The sequence below is a fragment of the Myripristis murdjan genome, chromosome 22 (genome assembly GCF_902150065.1).
Source record: "Myripristis murdjan chromosome 22, fMyrMur1.1, whole genome shotgun sequence".
Classification (NCBI taxonomy): domain Eukaryota; kingdom Metazoa; phylum Chordata; class Actinopteri; order Holocentriformes; family Holocentridae; genus Myripristis; species Myripristis murdjan.
In genome coordinates this window covers 880,874-896,262 of record NC_044001.1, presented here as the reverse complement: position 1 = coordinate 896,262, position 15,389 = coordinate 880,874, and the positions used below count along the sequence as shown (strand labels likewise).

General features: G+C 42.8%; 1 protein-coding gene across 1 annotated transcript; it reads left to right on the top strand.

The window, feature by feature from the left end:
• Positions 1–1,919: 1,919 nt before the first annotated feature.
• LOC115354085 (NACHT, LRR and PYD domains-containing protein 12) lies at positions 1,920–13,438 on the top strand (the record flags this gene model as incomplete). The annotated part of the gene is made up of 5 exons (XM_030044260.1): positions 1,920–2,276; positions 2,674–2,844; positions 6,683–6,853; positions 9,967–10,137; positions 13,276–13,438. Coding segments are annotated over exons 1-5 (951 nt in total), but the record flags the coding sequence as incomplete, so codon positions are not given.
• Positions 13,439–15,389: the final 1,951 nt, after the last annotated feature.

The window sequence follows — 15,389 nt, the reverse complement described above, 5'->3', positions numbered from 1 at the left end:
AATCTGCTGCAAAAAGTCAAAGTGGATGTCATGCTGCTTACATGGACATTTAGTCATGTAAATAATATCTTAATTGCATTAATATTAGAATATTTTTGTCCATGTAAATGTAGTCACACAAAGTGACATAAGAGACCGCTTATGATAATTGTAATAACCGTGGCTAAATGTCAAGTGTCCCGTTGTCATGTGTGCTTGTTTTTTACATTTTTTTTTTTTTTTTTTAAGATTTTAAGATTTCAGTTAAAACATAATGTTGTCTAAACATAAACAAAGTGCTTTCATCTCCACAGGGACAGGAAGAGGAGTCGAGGTGATGTGAAGACACCCAGTCAAACCAGCCCAGTGGACGGCGGTCTGCAGGAGGTTTTAGACGAGCATAAGATCAGTCTGAGGAGGAGATGTGAATTTGTGACAGAAGGAACTGCTGCAGCAGGAAGTGGAACCCCCCTCAACAGGATCTACACTGAGCTCTACATCACACAGGGATGGAGTGAAGGGGTTAATACCCAACATGAGGTGTGGCAGCTGGAGACAACATCCAAGATGGAGACCCTCAGTGACACTCCAATCAGGTGCCAGGACATCTTTAACCCCTTACCTGGCCAAGACACACACATCAGAGTAGTTGTGACGCAGGGCGTTGCTGGCATTGGAAAAACCTTCTCAGTGCAGAAGTTCACTCTGGACTGGGCAGAGGGCTTGGAAAACCAACATGTCAGTCTTGTGGTTCTGCTTTCGTTCCGGGAGCTGAACTTGATCAAAGATGAGCGCTACAGTCTTCTCCAGCTGCTCCGTGTTTTCCATCCAACATTACAGACGGTCACAGCAGAGAAGCTCGCCGTCTGTAAAGTCGTGTTCATCTTTGACGGCCTGGATGAAAGCAGGTTTTTATTGGATTTCCAGAACAATGAGGTCGTGTCTGATGTCACACAGACATCATCAGTAGACGTGCTGTTGACAAACCTCATCAAGGGGAATCTGCTTCCCTCGGCTCTCCTCTGGATAACTTCCAGACCTGCGGCGGCCAATCAGATCCCTCCTACATGTGTGGACAGGGTAACAGAAGTGCGAGGGTTCACTGACCTCCAGAAGCAGGAGTACTTCAGGAGGAGATCCAGTGATGAGGAGCTGTGCAGCAGAATCATCTCACACATCAAGGCGTCCAGGAGCCTCCACATCATGTGCCACATCCCAGTCTTCTGCTGGATCACTGCTACAGTTCTGGAGCACATGTTGACTACAGACCAGAGAGGAAAGCTGCCCAAGAGCCTGACTGAGATGTACTCACACTTCCTGCTGGTTCAGACACAGAGGAAGAAGCACAAGTATGATGAGAGACATGACAGGAGTCAGCAGGAGCTGATGGAGACTGACAGGGAAGTTCTTCTGAAGCTGGGCAGGCTGGCGTTTGAACATCTGGAGAAAGGCAACCTAATGTTCTACCAAGAAGACCTGGAGGAGTGTGGTCTTGATGTCACAGAGGCCTCGGTGTACTCAGGAGTGTGCACAGAGATCTTCAAAACCGAGTGTGTGCTCCTCCAGAGAAAAGTCTACTGCTTTGTTCATCTGAGCATTCAGGAGTTTCTCGCTGCAGTCTACATCTTCCACTGCTACACCAACAGGAACACAGAGGTACTGGCCAGAGTCATGAGGAGACAATGTGATGACGAAAAGCCATCGCTGGATATCTTCCTGAAGACCGTCATGTCTGAAGCCCTGGAGAGCAAAAATGGCCACCTTGACCTCTTTGTCCGTTTCCTTCATGGCCTCTCACTGAAGTCCAACCAGAAGCTCTTAGGAGGCCTGCTGGAGTCCAACCAGAGGCTCTTAGGAGGCCTGCTGGGGTCCAACCAGAGGCTCTTAGGAGGCCTGCTGGGGTCCAACCAGAGGCTCTTAGGAGGCCTGCTGGGGTCCAACCAGAAGCTCTTAGGAGGCCTGCTGGGTCGGGCACAGAGCAGAGCAGGAGACATCAAGACAGCCATCAGAAACCTGAAGGAGATGAACACTGACAGTGTCTCACCTGACAGAAGCATCAACATCTTCCACTGTTTGATGGAGATGAAGGACCTCTCAGTAACTCAGGATATCCAAAAGTTCCTCAAGTCAGAGAACAGATCAAAGAAGAAACTCTCTGAGATCCAGTGCTCAGCTCTGGCCTACATGCTGCAGATGTCAGAGGAGGTTCTGGATGTGTTGGACCTGAAGGCGTACAACACATCACAGGAGGGACGATGGAGACTGATCCCAGCTGTGAGGAACTGCAGGAAGGCTCGGTTAGTCCTGATGTCAAATCAACATTATACAAACAGTGTAGAGCTGCTTCCATACCTGACACCGTCAGAAATACAATAGAGATATGTAGTTCTCTAAATATTCAGGATAAAGGATTGATTCTGAGAGAAAAAATATACTTCAGGCAGTCCAGGGTAAAAAGGAGGCAACATGATGGTGATGCCCACAGCAGCTCACCCCTACAATACTTCAAAACCAGAGTTTTTCCTGAGTAATTGAACTTGAGCATCAGGTTTCTACTGCTTGGTTTGTTCTGATATTATACATGAAGCACCTTTCAAAAAAATTGTATCCTGTAATACAATTTAATATTACTATAATATAACACTATATAAACACAAGAAAATAACAGACTTGACATTAAATCTGTAATTACAGACTTTCTGGCTGTGGACTCTCAAAGACTCACTGGGAAACCGTGGCCTCGGCTCTGAAGTCCAACCCCCATCTGACAGAGCTGGACCTGAGTGAGAACCAGCTGTGGGATTCAGGAGTGAAGCTGCTGTCTGCTGGACTGGAGAGTCCAAACTGCAGCCTGAAGACTCTCAGGTCAGGCTGCACTTTTTAATGATGTGTGAACATGTAATATTCTGTTAACTGAACAGGAGTTTTACAGGCTTACATCTCAAATTGTTGTCAAACTGAAATGAAATGAAAATTGAAGTGAAAAACTGTGAACTGTGAGTGATGATATCGTACATATTGTGCATGTAGGGGTCCAAATGGCCTCCATCTGTGGGAATCTGATATTTATTGTGGTAATTCCACAGAACATATAGAGGACACTATCATGGAGGTCTTGGTCCAACTATGGATTCACAAAGGATTCCAATATTTTCTTGAAGAATCATCAAGGACAAAAATCCCATGTGGGCATATCAGTGCATTCTGGTATCTTTCACAGATTAGGCATGATGGGATGGAGTTGGTATGTCCAACTTTTCCCATCCTGATCACATTCCCTCATGGTTACTGTTGTCTTGGAACTGTTCTGAACCTTTAGGACCTCTTGTTTTTCATTGATTATTATTTTGATCATCTTCACACACTTTTTCACAGCTCACCTACTTCCCATGCAAAACTTTGTTTAAACTCTGCAGGCTGACAGACGACCACGCCAAATGAACATTTTGTATATTTCAGGATATTTTCTGTCTCTAGTTCCTCAGACTGAGCCACATGAACACAGTGGACTGTCACCATGTTTTTGACTGAATACCATGATATCCATATTGTGAGGATATTGTTAGGATGACTGGTTGGTGTTTTCATGAAAGTGTAAATTAGTGCTAAACAGTCATTAGTAATATGGATATGATGAGCGAGCAGGCTGAGGCCAATCACAGAGCAGCGAGGAGCGTCTAATAAGTTGAGAAAACTGCATCCCTTTACTGTAATGCAGCCTTTAAAAGCTGATCTGTGATCAGGGATAACCGGCATCACAACACTGATTATCAGCTCGCTCACTCGATCCAGGTTTGCCTCATCAAGAGCCGTGACATCATCAGGAGCCGACCAATCACAAATATGAGCCACAAGGAAAAACGCAGAGCGCGGCTGCCGCGAAGAGAAGGCAGAATTCTGGGTAACGAACTGCCGACTGCATAAATGCTGAAGTTACACGTCAACGGCTCAAGTTTCCACATCTGACACTGAAACCCATGAACTCACTGCACAGCAGTGGTGTAGTCTACGTGATACGCAGGTATACGGCGTATACCCGCTAGAAAAGGGCCCGCATTTCCGTATAACAACTTAAAAATGCACAGAGATACATATCAGTATGTTTTTTTGACATAACGTTCACTTTCCCGTTCATAAAGTCGCCTTCTCTGTGTTATGAAGTGGGTTCTTTCTGACCATATTTTGGGGGACACTACAGCTGGAGCTAACGTTAACGTTTCAGAAAGGGAGCCTGTGTGTGTGTGTGTGTGTGTGTGTGTGTGCGTGTGTGTGTGTGTGTGTGTGTGTGCGCGTGCGTGCATGTGCGTGCGCGCGTATACCCACTAGAATAAACTAGACTACACCACTGCTGCACAGATGTGCTGTGTGTATTTAACCCCCCTCAGGGGTTAAAAGAACGTGGGAGCAAGTAAAAACACAAAAACACAAGAACGTCATTGCATTTGTTAAGTTTGCCTTTTTATTACCGCCTGTTATACAGGCGATAATAAAATAAAGCGGACGCCAAAATTCAGTCCCGTCAGTGCATCAGGTTGACAGCCTGAATAAAATCAGACTCTGAGCTGCGTTAGACCTCAGCAGGAACAAAAGGCAAATCTAAAGGCCAACTCGCCTCTGGAATGAAGGACAAATGATCCTTTTTCACATTTGCATCAGCGAGCTGTCAATCAGGCCCATTCTCTCACCCAGGAATAATTTGACCCCAAAAATATTTAGAGCTGATTAATTGTGCCATTTTAAATGTCCCTAAAATGTTGTGAAACGCCTCTTTTCATACTTTTAATGATCATATTTAATGATCATATTTCCTTTAATGATCTCTCCTGTGTTCCTCTCCTGCAGAGTGTCAGCTCTGTACAGCAGCAGCTGTTAGCCTGAAGCTGCTTCACATCAGCATCACAGCCTCTCTCTCAGAGAGTCAGAGGCAAAATCTAATGGGTTTGATCGGCCCAGGAAAATCCTTTCATGCCGTAATGCTCTCCTTATTTGGACTCGTCGTTCAGGGGGATCCTCAGTGATTGGGCAGGCCACGTTTTGGCAAACAGCTGATTGGTCAGGGGGCGGAGCTTTATGTAGGATTCAGTCTCACGTATCATTAAGTTTAGTTTCCAAAATCATAAGGACTTTATCTGCAAAACCACATGCGAGCGAAAACAGTCTGCAGGGTGCAAAGTCTGCGGTGCACAACTCACAGAAACCACTGTTACCCCTTTTCCACCAGGGCTGGTTCGGAGCCGGTGCCTGACTTAGCACCAGTTTTTTGGTTTTCCACCGCCCAAGCTGGGGCCAAACTGGTGCCAAACTGGTTCCAAACTGGTGCTAGGCAAGCACCGACTCCGAGCAGGGGCTAAACAGGAGCCAGAGAAAGAACCAATGACGCGGTGGGCCGCGTCATTGGTGGGCGGGGTTACAAAACAAAACGAACTGCGAACGCTATAAACATAAACAATAATCCCAGAGAAGCCGTGGGTTATACTGATTTTACAACGGCATGGAACGCGGCTCAGCCAATCACATTTAAGGATGAGAAGCACCCGTTTTATAACTAAACAGCTGTCATTCGTTCTGATCACGAATCCGACAGGCAGCCGGCAATAATTGTGTTTTTCGCCTCTGTATTGAAATGTAGGCTTGTAAAGACACACGCAGTATTTGCATCGCTAATAAATCCAGATCCTGCTCCACCCGGGGCCAGAAACTGTATCGGGAAAGCAGCGATATGCTTGACTGAGACGCGGCTCACGAACATCATCCCCGACTCTCTGATCAGTTTCACCGGCTTCAGGACAGGACGGGCGGACAGAGACAGAGACGCTGCAGCCGCTGGACTGTATGAGTGTGCAGTTTGATGTGTGTTGAAGTGATGAAGCTGCCGTGACAATGTAATTTCCTGCAAAGGATTAATTAAGTATCATTCATTCATTCATTCATTCATTCATGATGGTTATTGTGATTCTGAGCGAGCGTCTCGCGCACCCGTCATCACGTTTTCCGATGACGTCATGACGTGGCTCTGACTTGGCTCCACTTTGCTCTTGACCGGTGGAAAAGCAAACCGGTTCTTCGTTGGCACCAGTTAAGCACCGGCTCTAGCACCAGCTCCGAACCAGCACCAGGTTTTTTCTTGTGGAAAAGGGGCATGTGTCTTTTATAAGACCCGTGCAAAAACTAAAAGAAAGTGCAGCTTATTTCACATGCAGGTGTATTAATCGCTTTACACTCATTATAAGACATATTCACCTGACAAATCCAGATTAACATCTTATTTCAAGATTCCAAGTGTCAAAATTCAAAGAGTCAAAATATGGCTGTCAAAGTATTTGTTATTTATGGACGGACCTATGGCTGTTTTCACGTCTACTGTATTTAGCACTGAATTTGAATTATTTTGGACCTTTTATCATTTCCTGCTTTCATTGTTTGTTTATTTGTGTTTTTAATATTTTGATGTCTTTTCATTTCAGGTGTTATCTTTATCTTTTCATTTGCTCTGATGGTTTTATAAAGCACTTTGGAACTTTGCTTTAAAGGTCTAATATAAATATAAATTAGTATTATCAGTATTATTATTAATATAATTGTTATAATAATTATTTAATTGGTTTGTCCTGCCTTTTTGAATATTTTGAAAAATCTATGACTGATAAATATAAAAAAAAAAAAACACTGGAAATTATAGCTCCATATTTTATTCTTTATTCAGATTGAGGAGCTGCTGGTTGACAAAGAGCTGCTGTGCTTCTCTGGCCTCGGCTCTGGAGTCCAACCCCCATCTGACAGAGCTGGACCTGAGTGAGAACCAGCTGCAGGATTCAGGAGTGGAGCTGCTGTCTGCTGGACTGAAGAGTCCAAACTGCAGACTGAAGACTCTGAGGTCAGACTGCACTTTTTAATGATGACATGAATATATGGATATTGTTTGAATCATATAGTAGCACTAAATGTCTATAAGGCTGATATTGCTGTGAAGTATATGTTGTGCTTTTTTAAAGTCGGGGCTGCTGGTTCTTTTAGTTTTTGTGAGGATGGTTGGTCAGGTTCTGTATCATGGATGCATGTGTGCTTTGTGAGGTTTGACAAGTAACTAACAACTGTCTCATGTGTCAGGAGAGAGAGAGGTAAGGTAAGGTAAGGTAAGGTAAGGTCATTTTTATTTCACGTGTCATACACCAGAAAAGATGCCCAGCCCACATGGGCTTACAAGACAGTAAAAAGAAATAGAATAAAAAGGAGCAATAAACATAGTGAGCAAAAAGAGAACTCCTCCATCTGTGTCACTCACTGTCAAGCTGATATAGGCCCAGTCAGTTAACTTGGTCAGTGCAGCAAGAACAACAACTTCAATTTAAGTCAGAGGCAAACACATCAAACATGAAGCGCCCTCATACGCTGTATGAGCGCCCCCTGCAGGATCCTCCACTGCAGGTCACCTGATCTTTTGTCCAGCAGAGCTTTGTAAGACACCCTCCACACTGGTCTACAACCATCAGACACCTTCAGTTTAGTCCTCCACACAGTGTCCTTTCTCTCAGCCAGCACTCCTCGGGTTAAAACAGCAACACAACACTTACACAGACATTTCCTATTTGACATGTAAAGGTCCATCTTTATGGCTGACGTAGAGCCCAACAGAGATCCTGTTTTCCAGTCTGTTCTATTGTGAGACCCAACTCAGGGAAAGGATCTCTGAACGAACAGGATTGATCAGTCCAGGAAAATCCTCTCACGCCGTAATGCTCTCCTTATTTGGACTTGTCGTTCAGGGGGATCCTCAGTGATTGGGCAGGCCACGTTCTGGCAAACAGCTGATTGGTCAGGGGGCGGAGCTTTATGTAGGATTCAATCCTGTCCTGAAAGTTAGCCTGCCCCGGAAAGGCTAGCTTTCAGGACAGGTTCAGGACAGGTTTTCAATCCTGATGAGAGGTGAACCAGCTTTGTGATACAGAAAATCCGGAGTTGAGCCTGAAGGCATCTCGCTAACACCTTAATCCCACTTGGTGATACAGGCCTCTGGTATTAAACACTCTAATATTCGGCTCACACAACATCAGCGTAGAATTTTTCAAGTTGTAATTTTTCAAGTCTTGCTTTTCCAGACTTTTCCTTTCATGGCCCAACAAACTATTTACATCTGAACCTGGAAGCTTTCCACTCCTAGTTTGAAGAGAGTTGTAGGGGACAGAAAAATAAATCAATAACTACATGAATAAATAAAAAAGAGAAAAACAAAGCATATGTATATCAGTACACATATATACACCTACAAACATACATACATACATGACATGTGCACACCTGTACAAAGATACACAAATATACATCCCACATTCATTTGTCTGTAAAAAAAAACACTCTGTGGAATCAGTTACAATCTGATCTTATTGGTGTTGTAGTCCTCGAGGTCGGTCTGGGTCTCGAGACCACTTTCTGAGGGTCTCGGTCTCGTCTCAGAATCAAAGATATTTTCACTTGGTCTTGTCTCGGTCTCGGACTGGGCGGACTCGGGATTTTTGATCAAGACCGGTCGAGACCAGGCTCTCACTGCTGTGATAAGAGAAAAAAGAAAAGTGCAGCTGCTTCCCAGGTCACACAGCCTTTGAGACACCTTGAGTGACGCCCCCTGAACACGCAGAGTGCATGAAGACGGCTGGAGAAGCCGTGGTTATGTTTGGTGTCCCCGGGAAATCCCCATGAAAAATGTCAGCAAACTCACGTGTCATTAAGTTTAGTTTCCAAAATCATAAGGACTTTATCTGCAAAACCACATGCAAGCGAAAACAGTCTGCAGGGTGCAAAGTCTGCGGTGCACAACTCACAGAAACCGCTGTCTTTTATAAGACCCGTGATAAAACTAAAAGAAAGTGCACCTTATTTCACATGCAGGTGTATTAATCGCTTTACAATCATTATAAGCCACATTCACCTGACAAATCCAGATTAAAATCTTATTTCAAGATTCAAAGTGTCAAAATTCAGAGTCAAAATATAGCTGTCAAAGCACCAAAATGCAAAATGTTCTCAAATTAATTATTTTAAGGACCCATGATCAAGAAAGTCAACAAAAACACCTCGCTGAAATGGGATGTCAGGTTTTTTCACTTAGTTCATTTAATTTAGGCCTTATTCCTTTTTCTTTTAATCTTTCTTTATGAAATGACATATTTCTCATTGCTTATCAGTGCAGTTTTTAAAAAGTATGATGGCGTACTTTTTACAAGAAGTCAAACAACAAGTTTCCTTAGATTTGACATTAGTAAAAAATGGTGCAATATTTTTGCAGCAGAGCTCTGGCCATGCAGTCCAGCTGGTTGAATTCCACTGCTCTTCACATTTTCTCTGCCAACTCTCATCCCTAATCTGAAAATGAGCCTCCTTCTCCTGTTTCTTTGTTACCTAAAGCGTATTTTCAGAGCGACACTGGAGAATACTGTTGTCTGGTCAGTCTGTTGTAATGCTCCTAACTTTGGCCCTGATTGGTCCAGAGACTGGGTGCTGGTGTCATGTGATGCAGAAGCTCTTGTTCTCCAGTTTTACTCTGAGAAGATGGTAGACTGAAGGCATGTGAGGACTTTTCACTGAGCCATTCATTTGTTATTTATGGACGGACCTATGGCTGTTTTCACATCTACTGTATTTAGCACTGAATTTGAATTATTTTGGACCTTTTATCATTTCCTGCTTTCATTGTTTGTTTATTTGTGTTTTTAATATTTTGATGTCTTTTCATTTCAGGTGTTATCTTTACCTTTTCATTTGCTCTGATGGTTTTATAAAGCACTTTGGAACTTTGCTTTAAAGGTCTAATATATATATAAATTAGTATTATCAGTATTATTATTAATATAATTGTTATAATAATTATTTAATTGGTTTGTCCTTCCTTTTTGAATATTTTGAAAAATCTATGACTGATAAATATAAAACAAACAAACAAACAAAAAAAAAAAACACTGGAAATTAAAGCTCCATATTTTATTCTTAATTCAGATTGAGGAGCTGCTGGTTGACAAAGAGCTGCTGTGCTTCTCTGGCCTCGGCTCTGAAGTCCAACCCCCATCTGACAGAGCTGGACCTGAGTGGGAATGAGCTGCAGGATTCAGGAGTGGAGCTGCTGTCTGCTGGACTGGAGAGTCCAAACTGCAGACTGGAGACTCTCAGGTCAGACTGCACTTTTTAATGATGACATGAATATATGGATATTGTTTGAATCATATAGTAGCACTAAATGTCTATAAGGCTGATATTGCTGTGAAGTATATGTTGTGCTTTTTTAAAGTCGGGCTGCTGGTTCTTTTAGTTTTTGTGAGGATGGTTGGTCAGGTTCTGTATCATGGATGCATGTGTGCTTTGTGAGGTTTGACAAGTAACTAACAACCGTCTCATGTGTCAGGAGAGAGAGAGGTCAGGTCAGGTAAGGTAAGGTAAGGTAAGGTAAGGTCATTTTTATTTCACGTGTCATACACCAAAAAAGATGCCCAGCCCACATGGGCTTACAAGACAGTAAAAAGAAATACAATAAAAAGGAGCAATAAACAGAGTAAGCAAAAAGAGAACTCCTCCATCTGTGTCACTCACTGTCAAGCTGATATAGGCCCAGTCAGTTAACTTGGGCAGTGCAGCAAGAACAACAACTTCAATTTAAGTCAGAGGCAAACACATCAAACATGAAGCGCCCTCATACGCTGTATGAGCGCCCCCTGCAGGATCCTCCACTGCAGGTCACCTGATCTTTTGTCCAGCAGAGCTTTGTAAGACACCCTCCACACTGGTCTACAACCATCAGACACCTTCAGTTTAGTCCTCCACACAGTGTCCTTTCTCTCAGCCAGCACTCCTCGGGTTAAAACAGCAACACAACACTTACACAGACATTTCCTATTTGACATGTAAAGGTCCATCTTTATGGCTGACGTAGAGCCCAACAGAGATCCTGTTTTCCAGTCTGTTCTATTGTGAGACCCAACTCAGGGAAAGGATCTCTGAACGAACAGGATTGATCAGTCCAGGAAAATCCTCTCACGCCGTAATGCTCTCCTTATTTGGACTTGTCGTTCAGGGGGATCCTCAGTGATTGGGCAGGCCACGTTCTGGCAAACAGCTGATTGGTCAGGGGGCGGAGCTTTATGTAGGATTCAATCCTGTCCTGAAAGTTAGCCTGCCCCGGAAAGGCTAGCTTTCAGGACAGGTTCAGGACAGGTTTTCAATCCTGATGAGAGGTGAACCAGCTTTGTGATACAGAAAATCCGGAGTTGAGCCTGAAGGCATCTCACTAACACCTTAATCCCACTTCGTGATACAGGCCTCTGGTATTAAACACTCTAATATTCGGCTCACACAACATCAGCGTAGAATTTTTCAAGTTGTAATTTTTCAAGTCTTGCTTTTCCAGACTTTTCCTTTCATGGCCCAACAAACTGCTTACATCTGAACCTGGAAGCTTTCCACTCCTAGTTTGAAGAGAGTTGTAGGGGACAGAAAAATAAATCAGTAACTACATATATAAATAAAAAAGAGAAAAACAAAGCATATGTATATCAGTACACATATATACACCTACATACATACATACATACATGACATGTGCACACCTGTACAAAGATACACAAATATACATCCCACATTCATTTGTCTGTAAAAAAACACTCTGTGGAATCAGTTACAATCTGATCTTACTGGTGTTGTAGTCCTCGAGGTTGGTCTGGGTCTTGAGACCACTTTCTGAAGGTCCAGGTCTCGTCTCAGAATCAAAGATATTTTCACTTGGTCTTGTCTCGGTCTCGGACTGGGCGGACTCTGGATTTTTGATCAAGACCGGTCGAGACCAGGCTCTCACTGCTGTGATAAGAGAAAAAAGAAAAGTGCAGCTGCTTCCCAGGTCACACAGCCTTTGAGACACCTTGAGTGACGCCCCCTGAACACGCAGAGTGCATGAAGACGGCTGGAGAAGCCGTGGTTATGTTTGGCGTCCCCGGGAAATCCCCATGAAAAATGTCAGCAAACTCACGTATCATTAAGTTTAGTTTCCAAAATCATAAGGACTTTATCTGCAAAACCACATGCAAGCGAAAACAGTCTGCAGGGTGCAAAGTCTGTGGTGCACAACTCACAGAAACCACTGTGTCTTTTATAAGACCCGTGCAAAAACTAAAAGAAAGTGCAGCTTATTTCACATGCAGGTGTATTAATCGCTTTACAATCATTATAAGCCACATTCCCCTGACAAATCCAGATTAACATCTTATTTCAAGATTCCAAGTGTCAAAATTCAGAGTCAAAATATAGCTGTCAAAGCACCAAAATGCAAAATGTTCTCAAATTAATTATTTTAAGGACCCAATGATCAAGAAAGTCAACAAAAACACCTCGCTGAAATGGGATGTCAGGTTTTTTCACTTAGTTCATTTAATTTAGGCCTTATTCCTTTTTCTTTTAATCTTTCTTTATGAAATGACATATTTCTCATTGCTTATCAGTGCAGTTTTTAAAAGTATGATGGCGTACTTTTTACAAGAAGTCAAACAACAAGTTTCCTTAGATTTGACATTAGTTAAAAAATGGTGCAATATTTTTGCAGCAGAGCTCTGGCCATGCAGTCCAGCTGGTTGAATTCCACTGCTCTTCACATTTTCTCTGCCAACTCTCATCCCTAATCTGAAAATGAGCCTCTTTCTCCCGTTTCTTTGTTACCTAAAGTGTATTTTCAGAGCGACACTGGAGAATACTGTTGTCTGGTCAGTCTGTTGAAATGCTCCTAACTTTGGCCCTGATTGGTCCAGAGACTGGGTGCTGGTGTCATGTGATGCAGAAGCTCTTGTTCTCCAGTTTTACTCTGAGAAGATGGTAGACTGAAGGCATGTGAGGACTTTTCACTGAGCCATTCATTTGTTATTTATGGACGGACCTATGGCTGTTTTCACGTCTACTGTATTTAGCACTGAATTTGAATTATTTTGGACCTTTTATCATTTCCTGCTTTCATTGTCTGTTTATTTGTGTTTTTAATATTTTGATGTCTTTTCATTTCAGGTGATATCTTTATCTTTTCATTTGCTCTGATGGTTTTATAAAGCACTTTGGAACTTTCCTTTAAAAGTGTAACATAAATATAAATTAGTGATTAGTGATCAATATTATTATTAATATAATTGTTATAATAATTATTTAATTGGTTTGTCCTGCCTTTTTGAATATTTTGAAAAACCTATGACTGATAATTATAAAAAAACAAACAAACAAACAAACAAACAAAAAAAAAACCACTGGAAATTATAGCTCCATATTTTATTCTTAATTCAGACTGAGGCGCTGCTGGTTGTCAGAGAGCAGCTGTGCTTCTCTGGCCTCGGCTCTGAAGTCCAACCCCCATCTGACAGAGCTGGACCTGAGTGAGAACCAGCTGCAGGATTCAGGAGTGGAGCTGCTGTCTGCTGGACTGAAGAGTCCAAACTGCAGACTGAAGACTCTCAGGTCAGACTGCACTTTTTAATGATGACATGAATATATGGATATTGTTTGAATCATATAGCAGCACTAAATGTCTATAAGGCTGATATTGCTGTGAAGTATATGTTGTGCTTTTTTAAAGTCGGGCTGCTGGTTCTTTTAGTTTTTGTGAGGATGGTTGGTCAGGTTCTGTATCATGGATGCATGCGTGCTTTGTGACGTTTGACAAGTAACTAGGATTCAAGGATTCAAGGAACCTTATTGTCATACCAGCTCACATTTACATCTAAGTGGTACGAAATTAGCACTCAGGTCCCGGTTTGAGCCTAAATAAATAAAGCAAGGTAAAAACGAAATGTAAATATAAAATATAAGATATATAAGTATAAACAGTATATATAAATATAAACAGTATATATATAATAAATATAAATATACAGCCTAGGGCTGCACAATTAATTGAATTTTAATCGTGATCACGATTTTGGCTGCCACGATTAAATGAGCCTGATCGTCGGCGATATTTACATTTAAAATGCGGGCTCTGCTGCGTATCTAATCAAGCACTTTCTCAGCCAGTAGTCAGCCAACCACCAGGGGGCGAACGCACGGTTAAGGCTTCATTAAGCTGCCTAAATAACAAGCGAACGCACCCTGCAGCGGCAGCCTCAAGTTACTCGGTGGACTCATGGTGGACTGATGAGAGCGAGTCATGTCGGGAGAAGAAGGTACGGCAGTTCCTGCAACAAGTTCCCCGTTACTAAATTGTACTAAAACAAAAAAGCCCCTCTCCCCAGTCCCCGGCTGGCCTGCACTCACATTACCTAAAGCCCAAGCGTCATCATCATGTTTTCCTTTTAACTAAAAGAGGTTTTTGTTTCTTTTAAATTAGACATAGGTTAAGGGATGTTCATTTACCTTGACAGTTTCGGAGGTAACTGCCTCCTTCAGAAAGCGTCCAACTGACAGCCGGAGCGGCATGTCAGCTGGCTGCTACATTCAACCGGGTGGCCGCGCACACCGTGTGATACCGCGGCCGGTCCACCTGGTGCCGGACGGTCCCGCGGCCGGCACCGCGCCCACTCGGTCAGGTCTGCTGGATCTGACAGATGTGCGGCGCACACAGACTGCCATATATACTTTTCATTATAAATCAACTTTTGTTTTTACGCGGCTGCAGCAGCACCATGGACAGACACAGATAACACGGTTGATTATTGATTGCAAAGCGGCCATTCGCCGGTAATCGTGCTGCGCGCATTAATCGATTTTGCGGAGGCAGGAGGAAAGTTGCATGATTTACGTTGTATCCACGTTCGCGCGCTGCGCGCGTGACCATGCACGTACTCGTGCATGAACGCCCTACCGTGCTGGAGCACACCGCTTCCAACTGTGCCAGAGCGGGGGAAGGGTGCTGTATTCAAGCACAGAACGAAGCGCTCACACTAGTCAAATAATTTTATTTTTTATTATTAAGCATTTATTCTTGTTTAAAGTTTCATTTTGCACTGAAAACTGTTCATATATTGTTTGTTTAAAAGTAGTGCAATAACAATACAGATGCTTTCCCTAACATGATGAATAATCGTGATTACAATATTGATCAAAATAATCATGATTATCATTTTGGCCATAATCGTGCAGCCCTAATACAGCCTATAAATATAAGTAGAGTACAGGCCAAAAGTTTGGACACACCTTCTCATTCAATGCGTTTTCTTTATTTTCATGACTATTTACATTGTAGATTCTAACTGAAGGAATCAAAACTATGAATGAACACGGGGAGTTATGTACTTAACAAAAAAAGGTGAAATAACTGAAAACATGTTTTATATTCTAGTTTCTTCAAAATAGCCACCCTTTGCTCTGATTACTGCTTTGCACACTCTTGGCATTCTCTCCATGAGCTTCAAGAGGTAGTCACCTGAAATGGTTTTCACTTCACAGGTGTGCCTTATCAGGGT